Source organism: Podarcis erhardii, assembly GCF_964252035.2.
Source record: "Podarcis erhardii genome assembly, chromosome: Z".
NCBI classification, from domain to species: Eukaryota; Metazoa; Chordata; class Lepidosauria; order Squamata; family Lacertidae; genus Podarcis; species Podarcis erhardii.
This window is the reverse complement of record NC_138504.1, coordinates 42050956-42072508: the sequence shown is the minus strand read 5'-3', so window position 1 is coordinate 42072508 and position 21553 is coordinate 42050956. Positions and strand designations below refer to the sequence as shown.

Genomic DNA, 21553 nt, shown 5'->3' with positions numbered 1-21553 from the left:
CCCTAAGCCCTGTAAGATCTTGAGCCTCTTGGGAGAAGAGTATTGCCCTCACCCATGGAGGATACTACCTCTTCCAATCATTTCTCTATAAGCAAAGGTTTGCCGGACACACCAGTTGCCCTTCTCAGCCCAGGAGAGGAAAGTCAAAGCAACACTGTTTGGGAAGCAAAAGCCTTAGCTCAGTGGAACAGCTTCTGCTTTGCACACAGAAGGTTCCAGGTTCAATCCCTGGCGTGTCTAGCTAGGACTGGGAAACACTGCCTGCATCAAATTCTGTACAGCCACTGCCAGTCTTTTAGGCAACAATACCAAGGTTGATGGACCATTGGTCTGACTCAGTAAAAGGCAGCTTTCTATGTTCCTTAAAAAGAATGAAAGAGTAGACCCCCTGGCTCCTAAGCACAAGTCCCAGAGCAGCAACTACTTTGCTTAAAAAGCCACCTTTGAAGTTTTGGGGACGGGAGAAATGGCAAATGGGAAGGGCTGAGTCTTATCTCATCTCCTTCTGAACATTACTACTCTTGCATCTTGGCTGGAAACTGAGGAGTCAGGTGGTATTCCTCATGATGGCTCTGTGGTCTCAGTTTCGGATCCCCTATCCTAAGCCAATCTGCTTGTGCTCCCTTTGCAAAGGAAATGAAGGAGGAAAGAACTTGCTCAGCCCCCATCTGTGCTATACATTTATAGCCACATCACATCACTTTAAACAGCCATGGCTTCCCACAAAGAATCCTGGGAGTTGTAGTTTGTTAAGGGGGCAGAGAGTTGTTCCCATCACAGAGCTACAATTCCTAGCTACCTGGGAAAAGGAATGGATTGTTAAAACTGCTCTTCGGTGGGAATAGGGAGTCTCCCAACAACTCCCAGCGCCCTTAATAAACTGCAGTTCAAAGGAATATTTTGGGGGAGAAGCCATGGCTGCTTAAAGTGGCATGATGCTACTTTAAATGTATAGTATGACTGGGGCCTCAGTCTCCACTGAACAAAAACTACTGGGGTGAAGGGATAGAAAATAAGACACATTTGATCCTGTTACCCAATGCACCAGCTTGTTTCTTTTTACTCCTCCGCCTCCTCTTCCGGGTGGGTTTCAGCCAGGGACTCTCCATCTTGCCTTTCTTCTTCATCACCTTCTTCTTGAGGCTGGATTCCGAACTCTGCAAAAACCACAGGAGGCATCTGCTTCAGGAAAGCAGTGGCCTGACTGATCCTAAGCTATGCCCTTCACCTTTCTTTGTGATTAGTAGGCAACAGGAGAGAGGCAATGCTCTCAGAAGCACCTGAGTTTTTAAAAAGCCCAACGTATTTCAGAAATACAATCCTCTACTCTCCCCCCTACCCACCAGGGGCAATAGGAAAGCTTAAGCCTCTTGAGTCTTGCCTAGATCAGGGGTTCCTAAGCTGTGGCCCATGGACCACACGGTGGTCTTGGAGCTTCATTCAGCTGGTCCTTGACCTGACTGTATTCAATACTGATACTGAATTATTACTATTATTATTATTATTATTATTATTAAACTTGCCTCTCCCTTCACCATTTTCAGGTCAGCCACAGAGACTGGCACGTCTTGTGTTGCGTAATATAGCTCCTTCCATGAAAATACCACAGAACTGCCACCACATGCCAAGGTAGTACAAAGAGATCTGCAAGCTTGGAAAGAAATCACTATAGTCTCAGACTCATTCCTGTATTCTGCTTCCTTTGTAGCCAAACTTGTGTGTATCCAGCCAATCCAACTTCTCTGCCAAGAGAAACCTAATGCTACCAATGGCTACTTGCCATGACATCTATGTTCTACCTACACTGTCAGAGGGAGTATGCCTCTTCTCATCAGCTGCCGGAAACCACAGGAGGGGAAAGTCTGGTTGGCCTGATTTAGCAGGGCTTTTCTTAAGTTCTAAAACTGCTAGTTCTGTGGCATCTTGAGGTCCTTCGGAATCTTATCAGGGACTTCTTGATGAGAAGATCAGCTCCACCTGTCAGGGACCTGAAGACTCTCTCTTGGAACTTTATGATTGTTCAGATTTTTAACTGCAAGGTGGTTTGGGAGAATATCTACCTGGGCTGAGAAGTGGATGGTGATGGATCCGGAGAAGTAAGGCTCGCGCGGGCTTACCAGAGGCATCTGGCTGGTCAGTTTGAGAACAGGATGCTGGACTAGGTGGGCCACTGGCCTGATCCATATGATGTGATGTAGGCAACTTTGCCCAACCTCACTTATTTTGCACTTTATTATATCATGTAATCTTTACTATTCAGGGCAGGCGCATAGTATAAAAACATTTTACTTCTGGTTTCTAGCCGCATATTTGTTTCTTTAAAAATATTTTTGCCCCACTCTTCTGCTGAAAAAGAACTTTATAAAGCGCTCAATAATCAAAAGTAATCACAGAGAGATGATAGATATAATCATTACAAATAAAATGCTGATCAGCAAAGCACAAGAAAGGAGCAAAACCAAAGAGCAACAAATCCAGACAATCTGTCTTCATGTGTTCATTATTTAGCAAAATGTGCATGAGCAGGAATAAGTCACAGGGGGCCTCCAGAAAATTCAGATGCACATACTTTTGGTGAAACCCAGCTTGCCATGATAATGGGACCCAGAACTGTGATTAACATTAGATTGGTTAATTTTCAAAAGCTTGCTTCAGAAACCATGGTTTGAAACTGCTTTGTTTTAAACTAGCCACAGTAAATGTTAACCACAATTTGTCAAACAAAACAACACAACAAACTGCAGTTAACCAAAAGCAGAAAAGAAAGATTCTGAACTGCTTCCCTTGTATGTGTGTGTGGGAGGAGAGGGGAAAGGAGAATAATCCCAGGAGTCACTGCGGCTCATTTGTGCCTGTGCATAGCGCATACACACAAGGCTATGGTTTAGCATCATGTGTCAACCAGGCCATACTGGGTTGCACCATGTTTTATGAAGGTCATTCACTTACCTCTTATCACCTTCAGCGTTTACATCCATATCTCTTTTAACTGCTCTTCTCGATTAGGTCTTGATACCCAAAACTGTGGTTTAATGTTGATTCACGTAAAGGGGTCTTTTATCCTGGTAAACCACCATTAAACCACAGATCCCTGGTTTTAATGCAATGAGGAAATGAAGTTTGAGCAAGGATCCCAGCACTAAAGCCAGTAAGCAAAAGAAGAGTGCATAGGCACCTATTAATTCCCAACCACGGTTTAAGAAGCCAGGATCATCATGTCAGGAACAGGCCAGATGGTTACCACCCAGGAAAAAAGAACACTGAAATAACAATGTCTTAAAATGTAAGAGGAGAACCTCTTGTTGTTATTGTACTGCAGATCACCCAGCTATTTTCCAGCAGATCCTAATCTATGCTCTGCTTATCCCTGCCCATATTTATGAGCACAGACTGGGCTTTGTACTGAAAGGGAAGACTACAGCTGCAGCCTGATCATCAGTACAGCAGGGATTCAATACTGGACAGTCTGACTCAACTTACTAATAGGCAAAACTCGCCCTTCCAGAGAAATTCAAGCTTGAGGTGTTTTAACAAGGGCAAAGGACTCTGCTCCATTGGAACAAAAAATTGCAAATAGGACCTTTATCTCATATCTACATTTATTTATTTTTAAATAATAATTTTTATTAAATATTTTCATGAATTATGAAAGAATGAGCAATGTCTCTCTTTTTTTGTTCAGATTATAAAGTCTTTTGGTTACACTGAATGTAAGACAATATGGAACCTAGAGGTATCCTATCTGCATTTATAACCGTTTAAAACAAGGCTAAACCAAAGGAGTAAAAAAGAATATCCTTAACTGTCTGTCAGCTAACTCCTGGGAACAAGGTGTTAGCCTGTTGCACAATTATATGCACTTAAGTCCCACTGAATAGATTTTTTTAAAGAAAGCCCAGGTCTGTGCAGGACTGAAGCCGAAATATTTCGGGATGGGATGATTACAACCTCTTTTGACGCTTAAATGAAGGGTGGCAAATCTTAGGCCTGGGGTCTGAATGTGGCCCTCCAAGCCTCTTCCTCTGGCCCCTGAGACTCTCCCCAGGGCATATCTCCTTTTCAACCACACCCCTCTGCTCCTCTCTGATTCTTTCAGGTTCCCATGTCATGTTAAGCCAAGCCATGGTTTGGCTAAGGTCTCTGGCTTGCTAATCATGAGCTGCAACCAAGTTTTTTTCTTGAGAGGCGAGCACTTAACCACAAGTCCCAGGTTCAAGAGACAAGTTAAGCCAAACCTTGGATTAGCTCAGCAAAGTGCAACAATAAAAAGGTCCAGAGAGGAGCAAAGTGGCTGAAAACTGCATTCTGGGAGCCCTCATACTTGTGCATTTCACTAAGCCAGGAAGTCTGAAGGAGTTCATTGATTAAAATCAACAAGACTTTTAATACCAGATGAAAATCCACCCCACCACTCAATTAATCAGCACATTCAGCACAAAGGGGAGGGGGGAATCAAACAAAATTCCTGGAGATCATTCAGCTGTGGTTAGGAGGAAGCCCTGTGTTTGTGTGCTGTCTCCTCCCATCACTTACTCAGCTTAATTAATAATTTAAGGATTTAATCAAACCATAGTTTACAGTTACACCAGAACCCGTAAGTCTGCTTTCCGTGAGTCCTCTAAACCAGGAACAAACTGTGGTTTGCCATCTTGGTTTGGAGGGCTTATTTAAACCGTTCAGTAAGCCAATACTGGTCTCAGGTCTGATCCTTCAAACCACAGAACTAGAAATGTTAAGCCTATATGTATCTAGTGGATTAGATTCTGGTAACCAGTTCAACAAGAGAACCTTTTAACAGTTCAACTTGTGTGCAACTAATGGAAACAAATGCCGTTTCATTTTTAATATCCTCCTGCAAAACTAAAGTATTTATCACTTTCCATGAACAGTTTCGGTAATATATTAATTTGTGCAAATTTTTAGAAGGTCACAAATTAATAATTTTTAAAACCAGCTTACTGATTCACTAAGAATTCTTTAATCAGTTGTCAGATCTCAGATCTGTTACAAACACTGAGTAGCAAATGCATTTTATGCCTGTATTAACACTACATCAAACGAAGAACTTAACTGGAAAAACAAGGCTGCAAGCTTGTGCACACTTTCCTAAGAGTAAGCCCCAATGAATACAATGGAATTTACTTCTGAGGGAGCACGCATAAGATTGCACTGTGGAAATCTTATCTAGAAGTGCATTCTCAGTATTTTCTTGGGGACGTACATCCATACCCAAACCACAGTTGACTGGTTCAGATATAGCTGCAACTATGGCTTGAGGCAAGCAGGACAATAGTCATCTTTGCAAATCAATCTACCAATATGCCTTACCACTGATTTTATCAAGGTACAGCAACTTGCCCAATGCAAGCCAAACAGGCTCTGTGTCAGAGCAAGCATTCAAACCTGGGACCCCCTGTATTCAAACCCAACACAAGTCTTTATGCTTCGGGATTCCAGTGCAGCTCCCATCGCTTGAAATCAGCAAAGAAGGCGAAGAAAGGAAAAACGGCTGAATCAAAGGCCAAAGCAGAATTTGAAACACGAGAAAGAAAAGCACATGGGGAAAGTGTGCATATATATGGGGTGTGGTGCGGTATAGTGCAGTGCCTGTGATGCGGCGCGTTTGTGTCTTGAATTGAAGCACCCAGTCGTCAGGAATCAGAACCTTACCTCCTGCATCCCTGGTGCTATGCCATCTAGTGCTCTCCTACAAACCTGTCTAAGTGCCACAGTACAAGGGAACTACCCCCTAGGCTGCAGTAAGCATCAGCTGATCATCTACAGGCCAATCCTGGCTCTCTGAGGCTGATAAAAGCCATTGCCACAGGGTTTCCCTCGTCAGTCCGCGCAATTTGGGTCACTATGAGCAGCAGCAGCAGCAGCAGCAGCAGCAGCAGCAGCAACAACAACAGCAGCAGCAACAACAACAGTAGCAGCAGACTCCTGGTGCCTTGCCTTGCCTCCCGTGAAAGATGGCCCTGGATAGTCCCTGTTTGGACCAAGCCCCTGCTTCTGTCCTGCTTGCTCCAGCCTCGACCATGCCTGTCTGGACCACTCCCTTGTCTTGGCATCTGGCAAGCAAGGGCAGACCCCTGCTGAGGCCTAACAAGAAATCAATAAACTTTTATTGTAACACAGAACTGTTTAGAAGGTGAAAACATTGTTTGAAACCCATAAAAGCAGGCAGAGCAGCTGGGTCAAAAAAAAAAATGTTTGTTTTGTTTTTAAATGTTATTATCAGGAAGAATGCTGAGCCTTGCATGGGTGTTCCTCACCATCATTCTTGCTGCACACATAAACTGAGGTGGGAAGGCATACAGGAGGAACAGCTCACCAAGTCAGACTCGTCACCGTCTTCCTCATCTTCCCCGGAGTCTGCAGAGTCTTGCTCATCATCGGACTCACCATGGACAATCTGTGGTGGCCAAAGGAAAGTGAGCAAGAAAGTAAATCGGATGAGAAAAGCTGTCGCCCACTTAAAGAACCAAGGCTGCTAGCTTATGCTAGGTCAGATTATTTGTTTTTACCTAGCACAGAATTGCCCACTTTTGACTCAGAAGCAACTTGCTGGGTGCAGCAAACCAACAGCTGCATCCAGTATTATGAAAAACACACCTTAACATAGATTTATCTTTTATGCTAAGTAAAATGTTTTATTTCTTAAAATGTGTTTTAGTACGTTTCAATAGGAATATGTTGTCATTTTATTAGTCTTAATTATTACTTTTATTAATCTCTACTTTTAAATAGTGAATAGAGTTGTTGTTTTTTAAGTTTATGTAAATTCTGTTACCTGGTTTAGATTTTGTAACCTTGCTTTGTTCTGCTTTGGTTGAAGGACTAATGCAATAGAAGTTACTTGTGTTTGTGCTTTAATCCTGCTCAGAGAAGACTCACTGAAATTCATACATATGACTAACATAGATCCACTAAGTTCCACTGGGTCTTCGTAGACCTTAGTTGGCTACAACCCTAAATTGGGTGTTCTCCTTAAATTTGTACACACAAAGCAGGTTTCTGGTTCTGGTTCCTAGGTTTTTGTTTTATTCATTTTGTTTACCCTCCCTGTGGAATGCCCTCCCCTCAGATATCAAGGAGATAAAATTAACTGCACTATAAAGAATTTTTAGAAGGCAGTCCTGCATCGCGAAGTTTTAAACGTTTGATGTTTTATTATGTATGTGCAGTATGTTGCCCAGAGTGGCTGGGGCAACCCAGCCAGATGAGTGGGCATAAATAATAAAATTATTAAATAATAATAGCAGCAGCACACAGCTTGGAACGCACCTTCAGGCTCGTGTGGCATGTGGCAGCCATGAATCATCTACACTGCAGTTCTAATTGAGGAACTGTTTTCCTCCCTTTATCTGTAGTTTACACCAGAAACCAAACCGCAGCATTCCAGGGAAGAAGCCAGAGGAACTCCTACACAGAAGCACCAAGCCTCAAGGCTCACGCCCGCTGGCAGAAGCTTATATCTAGGCAACAGGTCAGTATTGATGTGGTCTTGATGCTTAATTCCCATCAGCAAAATAAGCCTTGTTGCATTTTGCGGGCAGCTGTGTTTTTGCATTGTACGTTGGTCTTCAGAGATTAGATAGTGGAGCCAGAATAGCCCAGAGGCCAGAGCTGCCGCAGAATGCCACAGACCGGGTAGCAAGTTGTGCTCCTTACTGGGCACATCTGTCACACATGGGCAAATTTAACGATATTTGGAACTCCTTTTTATAAACACTGTATTAGGTTAAAAGTAGGTTAACTACAGTAACAAACTTGTAATGTTTATGAGCTCTGTTTTGGTTTTGGTTTGGTATTGTATGTGAGTATATGGGTGTCATTTTCCCACCCCACGCCCTCACAAAACCAGGGGAAGGAATCAGCACTGAGCCACTGAGCCTTCTGCCCCTTTCACCTCCATTGTAGATGTTGTGGTGAATGGAATGAATAGTCGTTTTGGGTGTTGCAGTGGTTAAGAATGAATGTTCCTTAGGGATGCTGTATTGGCTAGAGTGCTGGAATTTGATCTGGGTTGGCCAGGATTGAAATCCCCACTCAGGTGTGAAGCTCACTCAGCCTAATCTACCTCAAAGGGATGTTGTGAGGATAAAAAACAAGAAGGGTGAGAACAGTGTACACCATGTTTAGCTCCTTGGAGTGGAAAGGTGGGACATAAATGCAATAAATGAGTAAATAAATTTGGGTCCAACTGAACCAATAATCACCAATACATCTCTCTTTACTGCTTTATGCTTCAAATTTTAAAAAGATCCAACTGAAGGTGGCATGGGGAGAAGGAGAGAAAAATAGAGAGATCAAATCTGCCATAAACTTTTTACCTCCTGATTAAAAGAAGCCTTTTGTCAATTTATTGTACAGGTTTTCGCTGATTAAATCTGTATATGTTTGCATGCAAATTGGAAATTCTGAAAGGTGGGGAGTGGAATCAAGCTTCTATTTAATTTTTTTAAAGATCATGCCCCCACATACTGCAGTGGGAACTCTCAGAGAAGAATGGCTGCCTCCTGTATAAGGGCTTCTTTTTTTAAGGTGGAAGAAGATTTCTGGCATTTTTTTTTAAATTTCTTTAAAGCCACCCAGGGAAAACTTTTGCTTTCTCATTGAGGGACAGAATACATTTTGAAAATGAAGCAATATGAAGATGGACAGCTGCCATCCACAATGATGATTTACAAATGTGCATTTGTTTTGGAAAAGTTTAAGGGCTATTACTGTAGATTGGTTTTTGTCATTTATGTCCCTGTGAATCTCTAGGACTTTAAGCTAATCAGACTATGCAGAGGAGTTAGTAATGGCATGGAAGGGGGTGAGAAATGCAGCTTTCAAAGCTAATATAACTCTTTAATAAAACATTGTTTTTTCAATGTGGCAATTAAAACAAGTATTTAAAAATAACGAGCCTGTGCTCCAATTTATCCCGAATTTTTAAAAAGAATGAACAAAATATTTTAACTGATCCATCAACCCAACTAACTGACATAATATTGCAGCTCCCATTTCCTCCTTGAAACATCTGAATATAACAACATCTGGAGAACACTCAGGCACCTAAGCCCTTGAGGGTGGTGGTGGAAAGCACCTTTGTGCTACACCACAAACTCTTGTTTCACCTTGTCGCTTCCTTTACTCCCACCAATACTGATCAAAGTTAAAAGTTGTCCTCAAGCATCTCAAACAAGCATTCAAATCACCTTTCTGGCACGACTGCCATCAACAACTCCCTCCTTAGCCATTCTGTTCTCCTCTGCAGGGAAGGCAGCCTGCTGCTCAGTTCCACGTTCATTGTCTTCTTCCAGTTCATCTGAGTCCTCTTCTTCAGAATCCGCATCTAAGCTCTCCCCGTTCACATGATGGCTAGAATCACCCTTTTCAACCTGAATGCACCCATGTGGACAAACAGTTAAATCGAAAGGGAAGTGAACACATTTTTCAGGCCACATTCACTGGTGGGAACCTTCTGAGGGCCACGGTGAAGACGCAGTGCCTTCAAGCAGCAAAAGAGAATGCCACACCCCTGCACAAACCTCTCCATGCAGGAAGCAAGAGGTCTTACCACATTTCAATCACACATTCCAGCCAGGCAAAAGTACTTGAGGAAGGCATGGAGCAGAGCTAGTGAGGACTGTGTCTTGCAGAGAGCCCTGAATCCCAGACAGAAAAGTCAGGAGGGCTCAATTTGGCCACCAGGGTCAAGGTTTCCCTCCCCTGCTACAAATATATACAGGTTCCACTTTGCATTAAACCAGGGACAAGGAGCCTGTAGTCCACCAGATGTTGTTTGGCTCAAATTCCCATCAAACAAGGAGCCAGCAAGGCATGACAGAAACTGGAGTCCAACCACACCTGGAGGACTAAAGGTTTCCCACTCCTTGTTTGCTTATTTCAGGCTGCAGTCCTGTAAACCAGGGGCAGGGAATGTCTGTAGGCCCCCATCACACCTCACCGTTGCCCATACTAACTGATGCTGGTGGGGAGTTGGAGCCTAATGACAAGCAGAGGGCCACAGATATCCCCCTACCCTGGTCTGTACTGAATAAAGTTGGGGTAGGGCCTATGCACACTGCCCTGAGCAAACTGAAGAAAGGGTAAGCTTAAAATGCAATAGCAAAGTAATTAAAAATGAAGAGGTCTACATCTAGGCTTACTGAATATATATAATCATTTTATGGGTTGACCATGGGTGCTCCCCTGTCTTCCTTTTCTCCACAAATACCTGCAGGGGCTGTTAACCCTCACAAACCACATGCAAGCTTCCCATTGGGGAATCACTGTGAGATGGAGGGATGCTAGCCTAGATGGGCCTTTGGTCCAATCCAGCAGAACCACTGGATTCTTAAGAAAGAAGAAGACCCAAAACCAGTCTGTCGCCTGTTGTGATAAGTTTTCTTCTAAAACAAACAATTCCCTGGATCATACAGCTACACTGCACAAAGAGAAGTTCCTTGGTGATCTGTACCGCCATCTCCAGCTGCGAGAGTGGCTGACACCACCTTCCATTCATCCACCAAGCACCTCGCCCTCTTCCACAGCCCTCACCTTGCCACCTGAAGTGGAATGGGCAAGGCTCCTGAACATCTCAATCATAGTCCTCTGTTTCAAAACTTTGGTCTTTTTCTTGGGAACCAGGCTGTACGTTCCCATTCTTCGCTTCTTCTTCCTAGATACTGAAGCAGCTGGACAGGAGGGACACAAGAGAAAATAGAAAGTTGGGTGCAGAAACACAAGAAGGTATAAGGTATAAGGGTGGATCAGATGCAGCACCCAACAGTTAATTCAGCAAACAGTTAATTAAGTACAAAGGAACACACAATCAAACACCAAGTCCCATTTTCACTCCCCGTTTTAGTTATAAGCAGAAGCAGAGCGCTTGGTGGAGCTGCACTGCTCACCTGGCCTCTGTCTGGTTGCACTGTAGCTGCTTACCAGGAGATTGGGGGGCAAGTGGGGAGGTCAGGAGCCCTGCATAGTTTCTTTGCATTATACTGATCTTGCCATTCCCCCTCTACAATTCTCAGAATCCCTTGGGAAGAGGAAAAGACTGTTCAACCACTCTGGGAATTGTAGCTCTGTGAGATACAACAACTTTCAGCTCCTTTAAAAAAGCTACAGTTCCCAGAATTCTGTGGGGGAAGTAATGACTGCTTAAAGTGATCTCGCAGTGCTTTAAATGCACTCTTATGTAAATACAGCCTTGAGGACAAGCAAAGCAACTGATTAAAAGCTATTAAAAGGCAGCATCCAGCTAATGCAAATCTGCATCATACAGTTGGCATCCATCTGTCTTGGGAGACAATGGAGGAGTGCACATTTAGGGGTGAGGTCAAGCCTCTTCGTGATAAAGATGAAGGCTGTGTCCAATGGCAGTTCCACTCCTCCCACGCCAAAAAGTTTCCCCAATGAAGAATAGCAATTAGGCTGTGATGCAAAGAATTTGCTGCCTCCCCAAATCCAGAGATTCCCTGATGCAGCTCTCCTCTCAAGATTTTCAAAGCATAGATGGTGTTTCTTAAACTTGGATCACCAGTTGGACGACAACTCTCATCACTCCTGACCACTGGTCCTGCTGGCTAGTCTGAGAAACACTGGCATAGGGAATCTCTGGATTTAGGGACGAGAAAGAGTGGGACAGCAGAAGTTGAAGTTAACGGTAGGTAAAGGTAAAGGACCCTTGGACGGTTGTCTAGTAGAATTTTGATGCAGGTGGTGCTGTGGGTTAAACCACTGAACCTAGGGCTTGCCGATCAGAAGGTCAGCGGTTCGAATCCCTGCAACAGGGTGAGCTCCCATTGCTCGGTCCCTGCTCCTGCCAACCTTGAAAGCATGAAGTCCAAGTAGATAAATAGGTGGGAAGGTAAACGGCGTTTCCATGCACTGCTCTGGTTCACCAGAAGCAGCTTAGTCATGCTGGCCGCATGACCTGGAAGCTGAACGCCGGCTCCCTCGGCCAATAAAGTGAGATGAGCACCACAACCCCAGAGTCAGTCACGGCTGGACCTAACGGTCAGGGGTCTCTTTACCTTTACTTTTAAAGGTAAAGGACCCTTGGATGGTTGTATAGTAGAATTTGACTACGGAGCGTGGAACTTATCTCTGCTTTCAGACCGAAGGAGCCAGCGTTTGTCCACAAACAGCTTTCCAGGTCATGTGGCCAGCATGACTAAACCGCTTCTGGTGCAACAGGAGGCCGCGGCGGAAGCCAGGCCACACAGAAATGCCATTTACCTTCTCACCGCAGTGGTACCTATTTATCTGCTCCTGCTGGTATGCTTTCAAACTGCTAGATTGGCAGAAGCTGGGACAAAGCAATGGGAGCTCACCCTGTCACACGGATTCGAACTGCCGACCTTACAATCAGCAAGCCCAAGAGGCTCAGTGGTTTATAGACCACAGTGCTACTGAATTCCTTCCAAGAAGTTGGAGGAGAATGCCCCATGTACAAGAGGCAATTAAAGGTTCACAGTCCACATTAATGTGAGGTATGTATGGGCCCTTAGAATCCAAGGCCGTATCTGCATCATACTTTTAAAGCACTAATGTATAACTCAAACAGTAATGGCTTCCCACTAAGAATCCTGGGAGCTTTAGTTTGTTAAGGGTTCTGAGAATTACTGGGGCACCTCTGCTCCTTGCATAGAGGGAAGGGAAAACTGATTGTCTCCTAGGGAAACACACATGTAAGAGTTGGTGGAGGAGTAAAAAGAAACAAGCATTAGGTAACAGGATTAGATGTGCCTTGTTTTTCACCCCTCCTCCAATGCCAGCTGCTGAGAACTGCAAGTGTGAAGAGAGCATTGCTGCACTCGGTTCTGCTTGCAAGCTTCCCAAAGTTATCTGGCTGGCCACTGTTTGAAGAGGATGCTGGACTAAAGGGCTTCATCCAGCAGGTCTCTGCTTCTTTTCTTATGGCAGTTCTTATTTGTCAGGACCTTGGCTGGGGAGGGAAGGGTTTAAGCTTCCCCTTCTTGCATGCTATGGTTCATTTGAAAATACACAAGACACAAACACTGTTACATTTAAAAAACAACAGCAGACAAACCCCTGACCTTCTGTTTATTGGTGTGTTAAGCCAAATTTGTCCCTCATTTAAGCTTTAGGTGCATGGAACTTCAGCTCCACCTCCACAATGTTCCAGCAATTTTCTCCTTAAATTGCAAGGGCTCATAATCCAATCAAAGGGGGCAGATGGCGGTAGCGGAAGTGGCCACAACAGTGGTTCCCCCACCCACACCCTACCCCACCCCACTTGAAAATTGCTGAAGGTCTTGACAGACCACTTACATTCCCCCCCCCCCCCCGTTTTAGCAAATATAATGCTCTGTGCTAGATGTGGTATGATTTTTAATTTTATTTTTATGGACACCCTCTGGACCACCTGGTGAAGCTCATGGGCGATTGGCAGTCTGCAGACCACAATTTGGGAAACCTGGGTTACAGAAAAGGCCAGCAGACCCCCAACTTGAGCTTTTGCCTCCCCACAAAATAAAATAGAAAGTGGGGGGTATGCACTGTTAATTCTTTACCTGTCTGTGATTTTGATGCTGCCACATAGCTCTGGTTCTGAGGTAGAGATGAATGAAGGCCAGGAACAGGGGGCAAAGAGACGGGCTTCCCAAATTCCAAAAGTTCCCTTCTTCCATCTTCCTTGGGTGTTTCTTTGGGGTCTCTACTTGTGTGCTGGGAACAGAAATCAAAAAGAACCCTTTATATTTTTCTGGTGAACATCAACTAGCTTAAGAAAACATTACTTTAAAAAGGAAGGAAGGAAGGAAGGAAGGAAGGAAGGAAGGAAGGAAGGAAAGAAAGAGAGAGAGAGAGAGATAGAAAGAAAGAAAGAAAGAAAGAAAGAAAGAAAGAAAGAGAAAGAAAGAAAGAAAGAGAGAGAGAGAGAGAGAGAGAGAGAAAGAAAGAAAGAAAGAAAGAAAGAAAGAAAGAAAGAAAGAAAGAAAGAAAGTTTAATCCTCATTAAAAAGGCACATATTCTTGTAAATATGTAAACCTGGCTCCCAAACCTTTCTCTTGCACAAAGAGAGATGGAATCCCCCCGTCCAAAGCAAAGAACTTGAGCACAGCCGATGAGTAAAGACACCTAAAGCCCACAACCTTTCTTTCAGCCACATAAGGTGCCCTTCTTTCTTTTCGTTTTCATTTTTTTAAAAATAAAAAAAATGCATGAAGGATCAAAGTGAAATTACAGGAGGCAGTTAAGAGGCACTCATCTAAAGCAGCCATCAATAATGAAAAGTGCCTGTTGATGGTTCTATTGGCAGAGGTTTAGGTACTCAGAACATCTGCTTAATGGAACACACATGTACTGGGCTAGGAACAGACACACTTCAGACTCATTTTACTTAAAACACCCCTCCATTAGAAAATAGTCCGAGGCAGTGAATACTGGGACAAACATTTCTTACTGCACCATATGAATAGAGGTTATGACCCTGCACTGTGTTTTGATATTGAAGGGCACAGGGCACAGGTGATCAGGCAGAATTTCCACTGCCAGCACAAGAGAATGCAAGTCCTGCTTGTGATCGTTCCGTCAGGGTGTGTGGTTGGCCACTGTTAAGAACAGGATGCTGGAATGGATGGGCCTCTGGACTGATGGATCAAGCAGCTACTCGTGGCTTGCACTGGAGCAGAATGTGGTAAGACAGGAGCAGCCAATGTGGTACTCTCCCAAATGTTGCTGGAAACTACAGTGGTACCTCTGGACACGATCGCTTCTGGTTGCGCATGCGTCAGGTTACGAGCTGCGCTAACCCGCAAGCAGTTGTTCCCGGTTGTGAGCTTTGCCCTGGGATGTGAGCGGAAATTGCGTGCACGCAGCGGCAGGCACACTTTCGCTAATAGCGCCTCATGTTAAGAACAGTTTCAGGATAAGAACGGACCTCTGGAATGAATTAAGTTCATATCCAGAGGTGCCACTGTAGTTCCATCAGCCCCCAGCCAACAAGGCCAATGACAAAGGGATGGTGGAAACTGCAGCCCAGCAACATGTGGCATGCACTATGTTGGCCACTCCTGTGTTAAGGCTTCAAGAAGAGAGAATGGGCAATGCCAGCCTCTGAACATGGCAGGCAGGGGCTATGTTTGGATGCTCATATTTCAGGTTAATAAGATATGAACGGAACTAATGGTCTTGAACAGAGTTGCTCTGCTCCCCTACCCTTTGCATATGAAAGTAAACGTAATAGGAAGCCTTCAGCTAAGAACAGTTTCCTATTACGTCCAAGCCAGAAAACTATAGTTAATGGCTTCTGGGAGATGAACGCACTATTTAAGCAATCTTAAGAACAGAAGAGGAGTCTGCTGGACCAATGCAGTCCATCGAGTCCAACACTGGGTTCTAAGAGTTGCCAACCAGATGCTTTGGGTTGCATCCAACTTCAGAGTACACTAACTGAAATTAATGCACCTAAGTTAGTCATGTCCGTCCATTTAAATGGGTCCTATTCTTAGTACTGGAAATAACCCATGGGATACAAGGGGTAGCCTGGTTGCCACAGGAGAACCCTAAATGCATGCGGACAGAGTGTGTGGAATTCCATGAGGGCAGGTCAGTGGGCAGTCTGTTAATTTCAGTGGGTCTACTCTGAGTAGAACTAAAGTGGAATACAACTCCTGGGCATCTTATAGAACTCTGGTGTTGTTGTGCAACTGAAGTTTTCTGCTGCTGTTGCACCCGGTGGAGTACAGGATCAGGTTTAAGGTGCTGGTTTTAACCTTTAAAGCCCTATACGGCCTAGGACCCTCATACCTACGGGACCGCCTCTCCTGGTATGTCCCAAGGAGGAGGACCTTACGGTCTTCAAACAAAAACATCTTGGAGGTCCCAGGCCACAGAGAGGTTAGGCTGGCCTCAACCAGAGCCAGGGCTTTTTCGGCTGTGGCCCCGATCTGGTGGAACGCTCTGTCACAAGACACTAGGGCCCTGCGGGACTTGACATCTTTCCGCAGGGCCTGCAAGACAGAGCTGTTCACCAGGCCTTTGGCCAAGGCACAGTCTGACCCCCTCCTTTGGTAATCCTCACAGAACTCTAGCCCAATGGTTGCCATTATTTTGATTTTGAACTGATTTTAAAATGAATTGATTTTAGAATGCTGTGTTACTTTTATTGTTGTTAGCCACTCTGAGCCCGGCTTCGGCTGGGGAGGGCGGGATATAAATAAAAAAATATTATTATTATTATTCTGCCGGGCACTGCCACCTTCACCCAACTGGGAGGTAGGCAGCAGGAGACAGGCTTGTGGGGTGCCCTCAGCCCACCTCCAGGTACGGCAAGACCAGCTTGCCAGGCCATTGAGACAGAGCAGCTGCCTGGCAAGGGCCTGCTTCTACACTGGCAGGCAAGCAGCGCTCCCGGGCACTACTCGCGAGCAGGATCTCAGCGGCCTTCACGACCGGGGGCAAGCGTTGGGGAATAGGGCAGCGTTGAAAGGAGGCCCCCACACAGCTGCAGCCTCTGAGCAACATTTAGAGGGGGCTGGAGAGGCCTTCCCTCCTTTTCCCGCTTCATGCCAGCTGCTTGTGGGGGATCAGGGGCCCCCCCGGACCGTGGGGCAGAGCCCTCCCATGTGAGGGCAGAGGGGAGAAGTCTAACCCAACCCCACTCCCCAATATTGCCACCACCCCCAAACTCTCTCACACATGGCTGAGCCCCACAAGCCTGCTGTTGTTGCTTCTGCAGTTTGGACCATCCTTGGGTTTGAATTTTATGTCTATTTTTTATTATTTTCCTTTGATCTTTAACATTAATTTGACCTTATAATTCTCTGTTTTAAATTTTCTTTAACTTTTGATTTATGACATCGAATGGACCCTACAGTTCGATTTCATTCAGATATATATTATTTTTATATACAAACACACACCCTTCCCTCTACCCGCTTTTTTCTTTTTCTTTATTCTCCACATATATACATATATATTGGTTTATTATTATTATTATCATCATCATCATCATCATCATCATCGTTGTTGTTGTTTTTGTTGCTGTTGTTATTTTCAATATTATTAAAAACAATAATTCCCTCCTATTATTTCTATTTTTAATTATTAAACCCGCAGGATGAAGAACCAGAAAACTTCTTGATAATCAGATAAATCCCTTGCTCTGTTTATTTCTACCTACTGGAGATGTGTTTTTAACATAGTGAGAACTTTAAAAATCTGATCCGCACCTGCAAAACTGAAGCAGTACAGTTCATTCTAGAAAGATAATAAAGTGTTTAATAGCAAATCAAATCATCTAACTGCCGGTCAACACTGACTGTCAGTGGCTCTCCAGGGTTGCAGTCAGGTTTACCATCAGAAATCTGTGGCTGAAAATATAAAAGTGACACTCTTCTCAGGTTCAGCGTTAACCTTCAGTGATGACAGTGGCCAAACAGAAGCTTTCACTGCAGAAAGCACATTATCCCTGTTCTTCTATAAGATCCATAGCTGGGGCAGTTACTTCTGAAAGCACATTTATTTCAGTAGGTCTAATCTGAAGCAAACGAACATTTTGACAGTGCCTTTGCTTCCAAAGGCAGCCTAAAAAAACCCTGAATGGGTGATTCTTATGAAAACCAACAGGCTTTCTACACAGGTCAATGCAGAGACATGTAACTCAAACAGGCTGCAGACTCACAAGGTGCTGATGAAGGGGGTATACCCAGAAACTCAGATATATAAGAAGCTATGCACCAAATGATGTTTCAGTGATGTGTTTATGACGTTTCCAGGTGACTTCCAGGTTCAGTGAGATTCACATATACATGGTCATGCGCTTATTGAATGTGCATAAATTGGAGGGGGGGGCTGTCCATAACTGTTCCAGGGAAGAGAAAAATCACAAATCCCTAGCTGCCACTATTTTCAGCTAACAAGGCAGTGGGGAGATTTTGGCAGCTGTCCAAGTACCGCATTCCATCCTGGAGTTCCCTTTTTCAGCTAAGAGGTCTACATGCCAGTGGTGGGCAGGGCAAGAAATGTAAATTTGTTCTTCCGTACAGTAAACTAGTTTCTACACACATCCCTCTCTACCCTCCATCCAGGCAAGCAGGAGACACGATGAGAGTTCAAGGAGACATTCCAGATAAACAAAAACACTGGAGGTGCGAGTAGTATCAGTGAGGATCAGTGGCCTGGGGAGAGTTCCAAGGGCCAGAAAGAGAGGCTTCAAGGGGCGCATTTGGCCTCCAGCCCTGAGGTTCCCTACCTCTGCATGAACATCTACAATACATAGCCTTTCTCCATTCTAAACCTTGGCTCAATGATGGTGAGTTTCTCTGCTTACCCTCATGATTTGCTGGAAGAATCAAGGCATCTTCAGCAGCCTTTTACCTGAATGACTTATATATACAGTGGTACCTGTGGTTGCGAATGGGATCCATTCCGGAAGCCCGTTCGCAACCTGAAAAGAACGCAACCCACGTCTGTGCACGCACGGATCACAATTCGCCGCTTCTGCGTATGCGCGTGACATCATTTTGCACGTCAGTGCACGCATGAGCAGCGAAACCCGGAAATAACCCTTTCTGGTACTTCCGGGTCGCCGCAGGACGCAACCTGAAAAACATGCAACCTGAAACAAACATAACATGAGGTAAAGGTAAAGGTAAAGGGACCCCTGACCATTAGGTCCAGTCGTGGCCGACTCTGGGGTTGCGGCGCTCATCTCGCTTTATTGGCCGAGGGAGCCGGCATACAGCTTCCGGTTCATGTGGCCAGCAAATATAACCTGCTTCTGGCGAACCAGAGCAGCACACGGAAACACCATTTACCTTCCCGCTGGAGCGGTACCTATTTATCTACTTGCACTTTGACGTGCTCTGACTATACAACTTCAAGCAATTCCTTCCTGCACCTTAAATACACTTGCCAGGCATCAGGTGAGAATAGGCTGTTGGAAACACATTTCTGAAAGGTGAACCACCACTACCACAATCCTAGGTCCCTGTTAACAACACACAAGTGCAGGAGCCTTTAAAAATCAATGCCAGGTGGAAGAATTATAGAGCTGTTCATGCACTCTGAGCAAAGCCTCCCTGAACACAATGCCAGATATCTACAGCCTGCCCCAGGGCAGCTGCTCTGGAAAATGTGGAAGGATTGTTGATGAGCCAATAAATCCAAGAACCAAGAATCTACTGGCAAGCTTAAAGAAGACCTGAGCTTCATGCAAGAATCACACATGTGTAAGTTGTGTAAATGTTTATCGATCAATGTCTTGGGTGCCTGGCTGTATAAAGCTCAGCCACATGATCTTCTAGAGATAGATAGATAGATATTTGTATATAAAAAATAAAAATAGAGATACAATTACACCAGGGCAGATCTTAAAGGCATGAAACCATCAAGCCAGTTCCTTGTGCACTGTCTGCAAGCGATGAGAGAAACACAGGTATCATCCCCTTCCGAAGCAGGAGGGAGAGATATATCAACTGCTCTTGTTACAGGATGAGCACAGAATGTTCCAGCTATACAATTTAATGAAGGAAATGAATGGGTGAATGCAAAAAAAAAAACCCACTTCAAAGGACACTTGCTGGTCGCGGTGCTCCTACAACAGGGGTTCTCAACCTTTGCAACATCTGTGGGCACCTTTGGATTTTTTGAGGGAGTACTACAGATATTACTCTTCTGATCAAGTCTCTCTCACTGACCCTGAATCAGCAGCCGCTCCTCAAACAATAGGCAGAATGAAAGCTGGACCCATTAACCTGAGCCCGGAAAAGCACATAGAGTTTGAAGAGGAAGTGGGAAAGAGTGCCCCTCTTCCAACTTCCTCCTTCAGCTCTATGCACTTTTCAAGCGAGAAAAGAAGTAACCGCCTCACCTCGTCATGACCAAGGGGACAGTGTATGTGTGTGTTCAGAGAATGGGAACCAGGGCAGGACCGGAAGGCTGCTGTTGTGTTCACTGGCACCACATTGGCAACTCTTGTCCTAGAAGATCACAAAATCTTTTTCTAAATCAAAGTTACAGATAAAGTAACTCTAGACTGAGTTTGCCCCAGAAGTCATTCTTCTCAGGATCTGGGAACCCCCAGAATTCTACAGAGACATTCAAGTTTGACAGACACCTGGGGAGAGAATAAATGCTGCACAACAGCCTCAAGCTTACACTGGCCCACACTCACACACACCCAACCTCTACACACCCACACACACCTCGCCCCACAATTTATTAGCAGATACTTTATGTATACTTTACCAGGCTAGAGGAGGGCTTGGGCATCGTCTTTCGAGCTCTGTGGATCTTAACGCTGGCAGGCGCCGCTGCTGATTTCTTAGCCTCCATTTCATTCCCACCCTCCCCAGACTTAGCTGGCAGAGCAGCCTGTGCCTGGGAGAAGGTGCTCATTGCCTTTGCTTTGCCTCCTCCTGCGGGAAGTGTCTTCGTGGCAAAAGCCCCACTAGAAGTCCGTTTGGGCGGCCCATGAGCCATCTGCTTCGGTAAAATGTAGCCATTGCTCCCCGTGACCGAAGTATGCATGAAATCGTTTGCTTTTATGTGGTTCTGCTTCCCAGTGTCACTGTCTCTCTCAGAAATGCCATTCTCTGCTACTCTGCTCAGCTTCGCAGTGGAGTCCCCTTGGCTCACTTTTACACTGTCCTGAGGGTTCTTAGCTGCATTTGTGTGGCTCTTGGCTTCCTTGCTTTCATAGGAGCCATTGGTTTCACCTCCAGGGGCCATCTTTGGCTCTTCAATTTGCTTCTCTATGGCATTTTCATCTGCTGCCATAGCATTAAATCCTGGAGGCAGAAAAAGAGGGGGATAGATGGAGTGAAGGCTGAAAGGAACATACGGGCCACAGCTCAGTGGCAGAGCACCTGCTTTCTACGCATATAAAGTTTCAGATTCAAACCCCAGCAACTCCAGGTACAATCCCCTCGGCCAGTGTATAAAATACTGAGCTAGGTGGACCACTGGTCTGGCTCAGTATACAGCAACTTCCTATGTTCTTCCAAGCATAAGGAAACCTTGGCTATTTGAGGCCAAAAGCACATCTAGTCCACCATCCAATTCTCAAAGTAAGATGACTCTGGGAAGCCTGAAAGCAGCACCTGGTGCAAAAGTATTTCCCCACTTATGACTCCCAGGTACTGGTTTTCAACAGCATACTGGAAGAGAGAGCTCCTGCTCTTTGGAACTCCCTTCCATTTCATGTCAGACAGGCGCTGTCTCTGTCATCTTATCAGTGCCTACCAAAGACCTTCCTCTTTCACCCAGCCTTTTATAAGTGATATTTATATTCCAGTCTGGATCTATATTGGAAATATTTTAAATATACACCTCTCCAAAGTGTGCCCCAGTCATTTATGCATCAATTCAGATATACATCTGAAGAATTTATTATTCTTAGAATTTGTAAAGGCAGTGCTATTGTATTTAAAAGTTTATTGAAATGATTGTATTATTGCTTATTCTTTTAACCCACAAACTAGTTGGCTCCTTTGATAACTATACCAATATAGGGGGGAACTTGTCTAGGCACCCACTGAAGATATTTTTTATTAAATAATGGCTTTCCAGAATATGGATTAC

At 44.7% G+C, this 21553-nt stretch overlaps 2 protein-coding genes across 15 annotated transcripts in view; one reads left to right on the top strand and one right to left on the bottom strand.

Annotated features, from left to right (window-relative positions):
- SLC31A2 (solute carrier family 31 member 2) overlaps positions 1 to 21553 on the top strand; it is an 833895-nt gene that overhangs the window by 710553 nt on the left and 101789 nt on the right. The window lies entirely within an intron of this gene.
- The window catches only part of EHMT1 (euchromatic histone lysine methyltransferase 1), a 143311-nt gene that overhangs the window by 47200 nt on the left and 74558 nt on the right, over positions 1 to 21553 (bottom strand). For 12 of the 13 annotated variants that reach the window (XM_081847448.1, XM_081847457.1, XM_081847456.1 and 9 more), the window contains 7 exons: positions 20219 to 20760; positions 13539 to 13692; positions 10555 to 10691; positions 9210 to 9392; positions 6335 to 6415; positions 5956 to 6102; positions 1037 to 1157 (listed from right to left, as the gene is read on the bottom strand). In XM_081847448.1, coding sequence (XP_081703574.1) covers positions 1037 to 1157; positions 5956 to 6102; positions 6335 to 6415; positions 9210 to 9392; positions 10555 to 10691; positions 13539 to 13692; positions 20219 to 20760 — 1365 coding nt within the window. The remainder of the gene's footprint in view (positions 1 to 1036; positions 1158 to 5955; positions 6103 to 6334; positions 6416 to 9209; positions 9393 to 10554; positions 10692 to 13538; positions 13693 to 20218; positions 20761 to 21553) is intronic. The other variant, XM_081847452.1, reaches the window with a different exon arrangement.